The sequence below is a fragment of the Tamandua tetradactyla genome, chromosome 24, assembly GCF_023851605.1.
Source record: "Tamandua tetradactyla isolate mTamTet1 chromosome 24, mTamTet1.pri, whole genome shotgun sequence".
Taxonomy (NCBI): domain Eukaryota; kingdom Metazoa; phylum Chordata; class Mammalia; order Pilosa; family Myrmecophagidae; genus Tamandua; species Tamandua tetradactyla.
This window is the reverse complement of record NC_135350.1, coordinates 55,780,107-55,794,414: the sequence shown is the minus strand read 5'-3', so window position 1 is coordinate 55,794,414 and position 14,308 is coordinate 55,780,107. Positions and strand designations below refer to the sequence as shown.

Sequence of the window (14,308 nt, the reverse complement as noted above, 5' to 3'; positions counted from 1 at the left end):
TCCCAGAGGGAGAAGAGAAGGGAAAAGGAGGAGAAAAACTAATGGAAGAAATTATCACTGAAAATTTCCCAACTCTTATGAAAGACCTAAAATTACAGATCCAAGAAGTGCAGCGCACCCTGAAGAGATTAGACCCAAATAGGTGTTCTCCAAGACACTTACTAGTGAGAATGTCAGAGGTCAAAGAGAAAGAGAGGATCTTGAAAGCAGCAAGAGAAGAACAATCCATCACATACAAGGGAAACCCAATAAGACTATGTGTAGATTTCTCAGCAGAAACCATGGAAGCTAGAAGACAGTGGGATGATATATTTAAATTACTAAAAGAGAAAAACTGCCAACCAAGACTCCTATATCCAGCAAAACTGTCCTTCAAAAATGAGGGAGAAATTAAAACATTCTCAGACAAAAAGTCACTGAGAGAATTTGTGACCAAGAGACGAACTCTGCAAGAAATACTAAAGGGAGCACTAGAGTCAGATATGAAAAGACAGAAGAGAGAGACATGGAGAAGAGTGTAGAAAGAAGGAAAGTCAGATATGATATATATAATACAAAAGGCAAAATGGTAGAGGAAAATACTATCCAAACAGTAATAACACTAAATGTTAATGGACTGAATTCCCCAATCAAAAGACATAGATTGGCAGAATGGATTAAAAAACAGGATCCTTCTATATGCTGTCTACAGGAAACACATCTTAGACCCAAAGATAAACATAGGTTGAAAGTGAAAGGTTGGGAAAAGATATTTCATGCAAATAACAACCAGAAAAGAGCAGGAGTGGCTATACTAATATCCAACAAATTAGACTTCAAATGTAAAACAGTTAAAAGAGACAAAGAAGGACACTATATACTAATAAAAGGAACAATTAAACAAGAAGACATAACAATCATAAATATTTATGCACTGAACCAGAATGCCCCAAAATACGTGAGGAATACACTGAAAACACTGAAAAGGGAAATAGACACATATACCATAATAGTTGGAGACTTCAATTCCCCACTCTCATCAATGGACAGAACATCTAGACAGAGGATCAATAAAGAAATAGAGAATCTGAATATTACTATAAATGAGCTAGACTTAACAGACATTTATAGGACATTACATCCCACAACAGCAGGATACACCTTTTTCTCAAGTGCTCATGGATCATTCTCAAAGATAGACCATATGCTGGGTCATAAAGCAAGTCTTAACAAATTTAAAAAGCTTGAAATCATACACAACAATTTCTCAGATCATAAAGGAATGAAGTTGGAAATCAATAATAGGCGGAGGGCCAGAAAATTCACAAATATGTGGAGGCTCAGCAACGCACTCTTAAACAACAAGTGGGTCAAAGAAGAAATTGCAAGAGAAATTAGTAAATACCTTGAGGTGAATGAAAATGAAAACACAACATATCAAAACTTATGGAATGCAGCAAAGGCAGTGCTAAGAGGGAAATTTATTGCCCTAAATGCCTATATCAGAAAAGAAGGAAAGGCAAAAATGCAGGAATTAACTGTCCACTTGGAAGAACTGGAGAAAGAACAGCAAACTAATCCCAAAGCAAGCAAAAGGAAAGAAATAACAAAGATTAGAGCAGAAATAAATGAAATTGAAAACATGGAAACAACAGAGAAAATCAATAAGACCAGAAGTTGGTTCTATGAGAAAATCAATAAGATTGATGGGCTCTTATCAAGATTGACAAAAAAAAGAAGAGAGAGGATGCAAATAAATAAGATCAGAAATGGAAGAGGAGACATAACTACTGACCTCACAGAAATAAAGGAGGTAATAACAGGATACTATGAACAACTTTACACTAATAAATACAACAATTTAGATGAAATGGACGGGTTCCTGGAAAGACATGAACAACCAACTTTGACTCAAGAAGACATAGATGACCTCAACAAACCAATCACAAGTAAAGAAATTGAATTAGTCATTCAAAAGCTTCCTAAAAAGAAAAGTCCAGGACCAGACGGCTTCACATCTGAATTCTATCAAACATTCCAGAAAGAATTAGTACCAACTCTCCTCAAACTCTTCAAAAAAATCAAAGTGGAGGGAAAACTACCTAATTCATTCTATGAAGCCAACATCACCCTCATACCAAAACCAGGCAAAGATATTACAAAAAAAGAAAACCACAGGCCAATCTCTCTAATGAATATAGATGCAAAAATCCTCAATAAAATTCTTGCAAATCGTATCCAACAACACATTAAAAGAATTATACATCATGACCAAGTAGGATTCATCCCAGGTATGCAAGGATGGTTCAACATAAGAAAATCAATTAATGTAATACACCATATCAACAAATCAAAGCAGAAAAATCACATGATCATCTCAATTGATGCAGAGAAGGCATTTGACAAGATTCAACATCCTTTCCTGTTGAAAACACTTCAAAGGATAGGATTACAAGGGAACTTCCTTAAAATGATAGAGGGAATATATGAAAAACCCACAGCTAATATCATCCTCAATGGGGAAGAATTGAAAACGTTCCCCGTAAGATCAGGAACAAGACAAGGATGTCCACTATCACCACTATTATTCAACATTGTGTTGGAGGTTCTAGCCAGAGCAATTAGACAAGAAAAGGAAATACAAGGCATCAAAATTGGAAAGGAAGAAGTAAAACTATCACTGTTTGCAGACGATATGATAATATATGTCGAAAACCCGGAAAAATCCACAACAAAACTACTAGAGCTAATAAATGAGTACAGCAAAGTAGCAGGTTACAAGATCAACATTCAAAAATCTGTAGCATTTCTATACACTAGCAATGAACAAGCGGAGGGGGAAATCAAGAAACGAATCCCATTTACAATTGCAACTAAAAGAATAAAATACCTAGGAATAAATTTAACTAAAGAGGCAAAAAACCTATATAAAGAAAACTACAAAAAACTGCTAAAAGAAATCACAGAAGACCTAAACAGATGGAAGGGCATACCGTGTTCATGGATTGGAAGACTAAATATAGTTAAGATGTCAATCCTACCTAAATTGATTTACAGATTCAATGCAATACCAATCAAAATCCCAACAACTTATTTTTCAGAAATAGAAAAACCAATAAGCAAATTTATCTGGAAGGGCAGGGTGCCCCGAATTGCTAAAAACATCTTGAGGTAAAAAAACGAAGCTGGAGGTCTTGCACTGCCTGACTTTAAGGCATATTATGAAGCCACAGTGGTCAAAACAGCATGGTATTGGCATAAAGATAGATATATCGACCAATGGAATTGAATAGAGTGCTCAGATATAGACCCTCTCATCTATGGACATTTGATCTTTGATAAGGCAGTCAAGACAACTCACCTGGGACAGAACAGTCTCTTCAATAAATGGCGCCTAGAGAACTGGATATCCATATGCAAAAGAATGAAAGAAGACCCATATCTCACACCCTACACAAAAGTTAACTCAAAATGGATCAAAGATCTAAACATTAGGTCTAAGACCATAGAACAGTTAGAGGAAAATGTAGGGAGATATCTTATGAATCTTACAATTGGAGGCGGTTTTATGGACCTTAAACCTAAAGCAAGAGCACTGAAGAAGGAAATAAATAAATGGGAACTCCTCAAAATTAAACACTTTTGTGCATCAAAGAACTTCATCAAGAAAGTAGAAAGACAGCCTACACAATGGGAGATAATATTTGGAAATGACATATCAGATAAAGGTCTAGTATCCAGAATTTATAATGAGATTGTTCAACTCAACAACAGAAAGATAGCCAACCCAATTACAAAATGGGAAAAAGACTTGAATAGACACTTCTCAGAGGAAGAAATACAAATGGCCAAAAGACACATGAAGAGATGCTCAATGTCCCTGGCCATTAGAGAAATGCAAATCAAAACCACCATGAGATATCATCTCACACCCACCAGAATGGCCATTATCAACAAAACAGAAAATGACAAGTGCTGGAGAGGATGCGGTGAAAGAGGCACACTTATCCATTGTTGGTGGGAATGTCAAATGGTGCAACCACTGTGGAAGGCAGTTTGGCGGTTCCTCAAAAAGCTGAATATAGAACTGCCGTACGACCCAGCAATACCATTGCTGGGAATATACTCAAAGGAATTAAGGGCAAAAACTCAAACAGGCATTTGCACACCAATGTTTATAGCAGCATTATTTACAATTGCAAAGAGATGGAAACAGCCAAAATGTCCATCAACAGACGAGTGGCTAAACAAACTGTGGTATATACGTACGATGGAATATTATGCAGCTTTAAGGCAGGATAAACTTATGAAGCATGTAATAACATGGATGGACCTAGAGAACATTATGCTGAGTGAGTCTAGCCAAAAACTAAAAGACAAATACTGTATGGTCCCAATGATGTGAATCGACACTCGAGAATAAACTTGGAATATGTCATTGGTAACAGAGTTCAGCAGGAGCTAGAAACAGGGTAAGATAATGGGTAATTGGATTTGATGGAATACAGACTATGCAATAGGACTAGATACAAAAACTCAAAAATGGACAGCACAATAATACCTAATTGTAAAGTAATCATGTTAAAATACTGAATGAAGCTGCATCCGAGCTATAGGTTTTTGTTTTGTTTTGTTTTGTTTGTTTTGTTCTTATTATTATTACTTTTATTTTTTTTTCTCTATATTAACATTCTATATCTTTTTCTGTTATACTGCTAGTTCTTCTAAACCGATGCAAATGTACTAAGAAACGATGATCATGCATCTATGAGATCATGTTAAGAATTACTGATTGCATATGTAGAATGGTATGATTTCTAAAAAAAAAAAAAAATGGTCAGCACAATACTGCCTAATTGTAATGTAATTATGTCGGAACGCTGAATGAAGCTGCATCTGAGCTATAGTATTTTTTTTTTTTTCTCTTATATATTTTTGTACTTTTTATTTTTATTTGTGTTTTCTCTCTGTGTTATCACTTTATTTCTTTTTCTGTTGTTGTGCTATTTCTTTCTCTAAATCGATGCATATGTACTGAGAAATGATGACCATACACCTATGTGATGATATTAAGAATTACTGATTGCATATGTAGAATGGATTGATTTCTAATGTTGTGTTAGTTAATTTTTTTAATTAATAAAAAAATATATAAAAAAATGATAGAGGGAATATATGAAAAACCCACAGCTAATATCATCCTCAATGGGGAAGAATTGAAAACTTTCCCCCTATGATCAGGAACAAGACAAGGATGTCCACTATCACCACTATTATTCAACATTGTGTTGGAGGTTCTAGCCAGAGCAATTAGACAAGAAAAAGAAATACAAGGCATCAAAATTGGAAAGGAAGAAGTAAAACTATCACTGTTTGCAGACGATATGATCATATACGTCGAAAACCCGGAAAAATCCACAACAAAACCACTAGAGCTAATAAATGAGTACAGCAAAGTAGCAGGCTACAAGATCAACATTCAAAAATCTGTAGCATTTCTATACACTAGCAATGAACAAGCAGAGGGGGAAATCAAGAAACGAATCCCATTTACAATTGCAACTAAAAGAATAAAATACCTAGGAATAAATTTAACTAAAGAGACAAAAAACCTATATAAAGAAAACTACAAAAAACTGCTAAAAGAAATCACAGAAGACCTAAATAGATGGAAGGGCATACCATGTTCATGGATTGGAAGACTAAATATAGTTAAGATGTCAATCCTACCTAAATTGATCTACAGATTCAATGCAATACCAATCAAAATCCCAACAACTTGTTTTTCAGAAATAGAAAAACCAATAAGCAAATTTATCTGGAAGGGCAGGGTGCCCCGAATTGCTAAAAACATCTTGAGGAAAAAAAACGAAGCTGGAGGTCTCGCGCTGCTGGACTTTAAGGCATATTATGAAGCCACAGTGGTCAAAACAGCATGGTACTGGCATAAAGATAGATATATCGACCAATGGAATCGAATAGAGTGCTCAGATATAGACCCTCTCATCTATGGACATTTGATCTTTGATAAGGCAGTCAAGACAACTCACCTGGGACAGAACAGTCTCTTCAATAAATGGTGCCTAGAGAACTGGATATCCATATGCAAAAGAATGAAAGAAGACCCATATTTCACACCTTATACAAAAGTTAACTCAAAATTGATCAAAGATCTAAACATTAGGTCTAAGACCATAAAACAGTTAGAGGAAAACGTAGGGAGATATCTTATGAAACTTACAGCTGGAGGCGGTTTTATGGACCTTAAACCTAAAGCAAGAGCACTGAAGAAGGAAATATATAAATGGGAGCTCCTCAAAATTAAACACTTTTGTGCATCAAAGAACTTCATCAAGAAAGTAGAAAGACAGCCTACACAATGGGAGATAATATTTGGAAATGACATATCAGATAAAGGTCTAGTATCCAGAATTTATAAAGAGATTGTTCAACTCAACAACAAAAAGACAGCCAACCCAATTACAAAATGGGAAAAAGACTTGAACAGACACCTACCAGAAGAGGAAATACAAATGGCCAAAAGGCACATGAAGAGATGCTCAATGTCCCTGGCCATTAGAGGAATGCAAATCAAAACCACAATGAGATATCATCTCACACCCACCAGAATGGCCATTATCAACAAAACAGAAAATAACAAGTGCTGGAGAGGATGCGGAGAAAGAGGCACACTTATCCACTGTTAGTGGGAATGTCAAATGGTGCAACCACTGTGGAAGGCAGTTTGGCAGTTCCTCAAAAAGCTGAATATAGAATTGCCACACGACCCAGCAATACCATTGCTGGGAATCTACTCAAAGGACTTAAGGGCAAAGACACAAACGGACATTCGCACACCAATGTTTATAGCAGCATTATTTACAATTGCAAAGAGATGGAAACAGCCAAAATGTCCATCAACAGAAGAATGGCTAAACAAACTGTGGTATATACATATCATGGAATATTATGCAGCTTTAAGACAGGATAAACTTATGAAGCATGTAATAACATGAATGGACCTAGAGAACATTATGCTGAGTGAGTCCAGCCAAAAACTAAAGGACAAATACTGTATGGTCCCACTGATGTGAACGGACATTCGAGAATAAACTTGGAATATGTCATTGGTAACAGAGTTCAGCAGGAGTTAGAAACAGGGTAAGATAATGGGTAATTGGAGCTGAAGGGATACAGACTGTGTGACAGGACTAGATACAAAAACTCAAAATGGACAGTACAATAATACCTAATTGTAAAGTAATCATGTTAAAACACTGAATGAAGCTGCATCTGAGCTATAGGTTTTTTGTTTTTGTTTTTTTTTTACTATTATTATTACTTTTATTTCTTTTCTCTATATTAACATTCTATATCTTTTTCTGTTGTGTTGCTAGTTCTTCTCAACCGATGCAAATGTACTAAGAAACGATGATCATGCATCTATGTGATGATGTTGAGAATGCTGATCGCATGTGTAGAGTGGTGTGATTTCTAAATGTTGTGTTCATTTCTTTTTTCCCATTAATTAATAAAAAAAATACATTTAAAACAGTTGACATACCTAGTACATAGGCAGTGTCCAATAAATGTTACATTTACTACTATTTTTGGGGGTGGGGTGTGGTCCGGGAATCGAACATGGGTCTCCCACATGCAAAGCAAGCATTCTACCACTGAACTACCCATGCACCCTACTATTTTTCATTGTAAATTGAACTGAGTAGTATTGCTAGTACAATACACAATAATAATTTAAATTGTATTAATGGAATTGTAACTCACTTCATGGTTATAGAAGTGTCCATTAATAGAGGCCCTATGGTTCTGTCTGTATTTTCTGTCCATTATTGGAGGCTTCCTCCTTTTTCTCAACAGGGTTGCTTCACTCATGCTTCTGTAGAGCAGTGGAGACTCTGATTCTTCACGTGCACAAGGCTTCAGTGTACTGCTGTGATAAAATACATAATCTGGGAAGAATAGAGATTACAAACCCATGTCATTTAGCTTACTACATCCTTGTTTCTTGGGAGGACTCATATTTGTTTTCTTTAACTTAAAGAATATTTCTATTAATTGGCTGTCTAAAAGTATTATCATCTATTGCTTAGCTATTTACTTAATAAATGCTGTCTGAGGCTGTCTTTGGAAAATTCTGTAAGTAAATTAAGTATCAAAGGAATTGATCATATGATTGGAATTTGAGTGCTCTTTCAATCTTAATTTTTTGGAGATGAATGCATCATATAGGATTTCAGAATATTAGAGCTGTAAGAAACCTAATGCTCTATTGATTCTGGCACCATAATTAAAGTACAATAAACTGAGGTAAATTTCCTTTAGTTGCAGTACTTATAGATGATAGAATCAGGTCTGGGCCCCTATTTTTCTTTGACTTAAATTTCATTGGACCTTTCTTGAAATGATGGATATTGGACCTTAATTTCCCTAAAAAAGTTCTAGCAAGATCTTTGAGAAGGCAGTTATGTTCTAGGCAGAGCCTTGAAGGATTTTGTTTTCTACTTTCATAAAAGCAAAGGAAAATAATGCTTTGGACTAGTGCCTACTAGTAATATATCTCAGAGATAATTCACATATTTTTTCTAAAACAAGCAAAAAGTATGATTTGAATGGCTTTGAAAATATATTTGCTCACTATCCTATTACTTTCTTCACTAGAATAGGTACACATGACAGTGATCCCCATCTACTAGCCATAATCAGGTCAATGAATTATTCCAATGTCCACAGCATATTTTAGAATATAAAAAAATAATATAGCATTGGACTGATTTAGTATCTATTGGGTAAACAGAGGGTATTTGAATGGAATTAGGCTGGGCTATAATGTGTTCCCAGCTGAGGTGGCAGAAGATTTCAAATCCATCTTCTCCCTTGTGGTTAGTATCCAGGTGATGGGTAGCTTTTTTGCTAATTTCTTTAGCTAAGCATTTTTTTTTTTTTTTTTTTTTTTTTTAAAGGAAAGACAGAGAGAAGGAAGGAAGGATAGAAGGAAGGAAGGAAGGAAGAAAGGGAAACATTTTTAAACATTTTCTTGTTTTTATTGTATTCTGTTTCTCCGTTTTTGTTACATGGGCTGGGGCCGGGAATCGAACCGAGGTCCTCCGGCATAGCAGGCAAGCACTTTGCCCGCTGAGCCACCGCGGCCCGCCCAGCTAAGCATTTTTTTAATTAAGAATAGGGCTACCTATTTGCATTCTATTTTACTTTGGGTTTTAAATAATAATCTATTGCAATTAGAATGTCATCAAACACACATGAGATTCTTCATCTTTCTCTAGCTCTGGCATTTACCTAATTTGGATGTGTGAGGATACAAATAGAATTTTTATGGTATCTTTGATGCCAAGATATTGGGATTTCCTTGGGACTCAAGGGGCTAATTAGAAGGGATTGTATAACAAGATGCCCAGATCACATAAGGTAAAGAAAAGGAACCCCTGACAGACCATGTTTGTTATAGGATCTGGTTGTTATGGAGAAAGCAGAGGAGGCTGAATTGAAAAGGGTTTAGGAAAAAAAAAAGCACAACAACTAAACATTGGAAGTTATTTGTAAACTCATGAAGTTAATGCCAGTAGGTATCTTCAGTCTGAACCCAGCCAGGTAATAATCCCATCCCAGGAACATGAGTGCATCATGAACCTCAGTCATAAGCTTGGATATCTATAAATGAGAATTACATGAAAAAAATCCATGTAAAGTACAATGCTCCTGAGAACGCATTATATATATATATATATTATATATTATATATATATATAACAGGATTTTCTTGAGTATTGGTGTGTAAAGTGCTATGTTTCAAAGAAACATTTAGAAGTCATGTATAACGTGGGTTAAAAAAAATGCCTTCCCCTACTAAAACTTTGATACTGACCTTCCTGGGAGTTGTTTGCTTCAGTCACTGGAATCTGGGTTCTGTCCAGTTCACTAATATGATAAAGATCATCAAATTCCCCCCAGCGTGTCATTCCCCTGCAAAGAGATAAGTCATGTAAGTGACAGCAATTCCATTCATATTGAGGCCCATGATGGTTTTTAGGTTTAAAAGAGTAATATGGTACTTGTGGGAAATAAATCATCCAAAGCTAGTGACAGTTTTATATTAAAATTATATTTATACCAGTGTAGTCAGCATATGCTTTAAATAACCCCTGTACTTTCATTGAGCATGTTTTGGCATCATGACACAGAACAGTGCAGGGGAGCAAAAATGGCTCAATATATGCAGTGTTCGACTTCCTTTCCTCCCTACCACAGTGAAACATAAGGGTATATAGATTCTGTAAGATTTATGTGTAACCAACATAATCCATTGTTATAAAAAGATCTTACAATACTCTTACATGGGACATTTAGGTACAAAAGTATTCATTCTGCAAATAGGTATTGGGTAAATATTATATAGCATTGAAAGCATTGTCTATGTAGAATGGATCTAAAATAACAAGATATGGGTCCTGTCTTTAAGGCCCTTGACTACTTATGAAGACTGCAATTTAAAAAGGAGAAAAAATGTTTGAGAAACGTCTTTGTTAGAAAATTATGATTCCATATAGGATATTAACAGTTAAAAAAATTTTCTTTAAAAATTGGAAAACTCCTTATTTTTACAGCAGGGTCAAGACTCTATTTTATTTATCTGGTCTTAGGCAAGTGACTTTTTTTTTCTCTGTGCCTCTCAGTTTTCTCCTCTGTAAAACTGGTAAGATACTGTTGTTATGAGGATAGCGTTACCGTGCATAAAGTCCCCGAAATAATTCCCAGCATATAGGAAGTGGTCAACTTTTGTTAGAAATGATCATGACCATTGCCACCTTCATTCTCACCACCATCATACTCACCATGATCTGTATCCAGTTCCTCATGATCCAAGAACTACTAGAAAACCAAGGCATTCCTGGATCGGTTCAAGTAAAAAGACTCTAGAATTGACGGTATCAGCCTTTCTGACCCTCTAATGGTCTCTCCCGCAATATCCCTTGTCTGTATGACCAAAAAACATTCATCCAGAGGGAATTTGTGGCATTAACTATGCCCAAGTATCAGTGGTGGCAATTAAAAATGATTATTAATATTAATGGTGGTGAATATGAACAAGTATGATCTTTTTCCTTGACCTTTGACTTTTATGAAGTCTTTTTATACTATTACTATCATTTGAGCCTCATAATAAATTTATGAAGTAGGTATAAAGTAGGTGAAGGAATCTTAACATGTGTGTTAATTAATTTTCTAGCAAACTCTACCATCCAGAATATAGCCAAAGCCAATGTCATATGGTTCATGAACTATAAGTAATGAAGTTTCTCAATTAACTCAAAAGAGAACCATTCAAGCCTTGATTCAGAATCTGGTTACTCTTTGGTAGATACAATTATCTTTTCCACCAGTCTAGTAGATTATTAACCAAAAGGTTGTAGATACAATTATCAGAGAAAGAGGATTTCAATGGAAAAGATAGAAACTAAAAAAGCAAAGCAACCTGATGCTATTTCTTAAGGGGGAGCATGAGAGTCCCCAAGAATACCAGACCAGTGATGTACTACATACATTTTTGGTGAACCTGGCAGACTTCGTAATTGTCATCCCACTTCCTTACAGTTCACAAATACAGAAGGATAAGTGTGGCTTGATATATGCAGTGTTTACCCCACTTTCCTCCCTACCATCTATAGCAAAGACCACTGATTTTCAGGTCTAGATTGTACAATTTGAACTGTCACTCCATATAATAGTGCATATGAGTAAGTTAAGGGTAGTTATCCAGTGTTTTCAAAAGAAAGCTGATTAGAACTTTATGTAGGCTGACATAGCTCAGTTGGGAGAGCTTTAAATTGGAGAACTTTATGTAATATCAAATAGCTTAACTTGCCCAAACATGGAACTCTTTGAGTCACTCTGACCAAATTTCAGGATGTATATCATTTGCAAATTTAAATTGTTGGAAAGTTTTCCAGTGAGTTGCAAAATAAAAAGGAGGTAGAGATTTGATATACAAATAGGAGTGAAGTCATTTACCTGCTTATTGTAAGAAAGAAAAAAAAAAAAAAGACTGCTGATGTTATTTAAATGTTCACCTGTCCAGTTTCTGCTCTTTATGTTGTTGTGCCATGACTTGTCCAAAGCAAGCCAGACCTAATTTGGAAAGACATTTAAAGCAGAAGTGAAAAATGGATGCAAGCAAATATAGGCTCAATGAGACTATGTTCTTTTATTTATTTTTTAATGAAAATTTTCCAAAAGAAAACACTGGGAGCAGATGTGAAAGTCAAAGTACTGCCCATAGAATAATTTCTGCAAAGGATCACAGGTGGCCACAGTTCAAACAAACTGATTTATTTTTAAGCTTCTACCACTCCTATTAAGTTGACACTTCCTTGGTGTGACTCATTTCAAATACAATTAAAATAAACTAGCAAGACAAGGCTGATGATGCCCTCAAATGATAAACTGAAGGACAGGAGACTGTAGCCCTTCTGCAGCTGAGTACACGATTTCCACGTTCTTTTATCCCACTTTCACTCACTGAGATATCAAACCTGTGATTGCATAAGAGCAGAGATTATATTGTGCCCACAGAAGCCCAGTACAGGAAAGGGAACACAGAAGAAATTTTACAGAGTGAGGGAATAGTCAATTTCTTTACAATATTTGATTTGAGCATCAGAATTTACATGAATGTCATCTTAAAAGTGGCAACCAGAGTGAGGCTATCTAGGATTGTATGGAAACAAAGCATCATCCCCTATGTGGCTGCCCAGGTCATCAGAGAACCAGAGGCAGGAGAAAGCTATTCCAAATTGTGTGTGTCTTCCTGCCTTGTGTGATTCATTAAGTATTCTTGGCTAATTAACTGGAACAGAACTACTATCCAGTGTCTTTTCCTTTCAGTCTGAAGAACTTTCATTAATGCTTATAGGGCAGCTCTAGTGGTGATGAACTCCCTCAGCATTTGTTTATCTGGAAATGTCTTAATCTCTCCCTCATTTCTTTTTTTTTTTTTGCAGGCAGGAAATTTATTGAGAGGCTCTGCAGAGGGGAAGTCTAAACTCCAGCCCGTTTGGGGAGGACAAGGGAGGATCTTTTAAAGCTGAGGGACTGAGGGTTTTGATGGGCAGGAATTGTCAGATTCTCATTGCCGTTTTAAAAAGCGGGGGTCAAGAGGGAAGTTGGTGGCTCTTCAATGGTGGGTTTAAACCCTCCTCATTTTTGAAAGAAACTCGTGCTGGATATAAAATTCTTGTTTGGCAATTGCCTTCTTTCAGCACTTTTAAGTTGTTTCAACCCACTGTCTTCTTGCTCCTATAGTTCATGATGGGAAATTGGTACTTAATCTAAAAAAGACTCCCTAGTACATAACATGTTGCTTTTCTCTTGTTGCTTTCAGAACTCTTGCCTTGTCCTTTGGTTAGTATATGATGGGGGATTTGTGTTTTCAAATTTATCCTGTTTGATGTTCTCTGGTCTTCTTGGATGCACATATTCACGTTCTTTGCTAAGTTTGGGAGGTTTTCTGTCATTATTGCTTCAAATATTCCTTCTGCCTTTCTCTCTACCCTAATGTGTATATTGGTATGCTTGATGGTGTCCCAGAGGTTTTTAGGTTATTTTTGCTTTTTTACATATTTTTTTTTCTTTTTGCTCCTCAGCCTAATTCATTTAAATTGTCTTGACTTTGAGTTCACAGATTCTTTCTTCAGCCAGCTCCAGTCTGCTGTGGAAATGCTCCTGGGAGTTTTTATTTCAGTTATTATGGTCCTCAACCCCAGTAGTTCTGTCTGGCTTCTTTTTAGAATTACTGTCTCTTTATTGAGATCATCATATTGTTCATTCATTGTTTTCCTGAGTTCATTTCGTTCTTTCTCTGTATTTTCCCTCCTCTTCTTGAGCACACTGAGAACCTTTTTAAAAAAGTCTTTGTCCAATATGTCCATAGTCTGGTCTTCTTCATTAATGTTTTCTGGATTTTTATTGTTTTCCTTTGTATGGGTCATCATTTCCTGTTTCTTTGTATGTCTTGTACTCTTATTACAAACTGTGCGTTTAAATAGTTTAAAATGTTAATTCTGGTATTTATTTTCAGAGATGTCTGTTTCTTGAATTTGTAGCCAGCTGGTAACATGACAGAGATTTTCATGAGTGTCATCTCCTCTGCCAGGAGGGTCCATCCAAGGCCAGTGCAAGGTGGAGGGTCCTCCCTATCTTTTCTGGGCCCTTGTCTTGGCCTGGGCTAGTGCTTATTGGCGACTTTAGGAGTTCCTCTGTTCACAGGAGTTTGAATGCCCCCTCTACTTTCCAGGAG

At 36.0% G+C, this 14,308-nt stretch overlaps 2 protein-coding genes across 7 annotated transcripts in view; one reads left to right on the top strand and one right to left on the bottom strand.

Moving 5' to 3' along the window:
* RASSF6 (Ras association domain family member 6) overlaps nt 1–14,308 on the bottom strand; it is an 81,810-nt gene that overhangs the window by 14,485 nt on the left and 53,017 nt on the right. For all 5 annotated transcript variants that reach the window (XM_077143186.1, XM_077143188.1, XM_077143189.1 and 2 more), the window contains 2 exons: nt 9,881–9,978; nt 7,765–7,949 (listed from right to left, as the gene is read on the bottom strand). In XM_077143186.1, the coding sequence (XP_076999301.1) occupies nt 7,765–7,949; nt 9,881–9,978 (283 nt within the window). The remainder of the gene's footprint in view (nt 1–7,764; nt 7,950–9,880; nt 9,979–14,308) is intronic.
* LOC143668395 (alpha-fetoprotein-like) overlaps nt 1–14,308 on the top strand; it is a 113,420-nt gene that overhangs the window by 92,980 nt on the left and 6,132 nt on the right. The window lies entirely within an intron of this gene.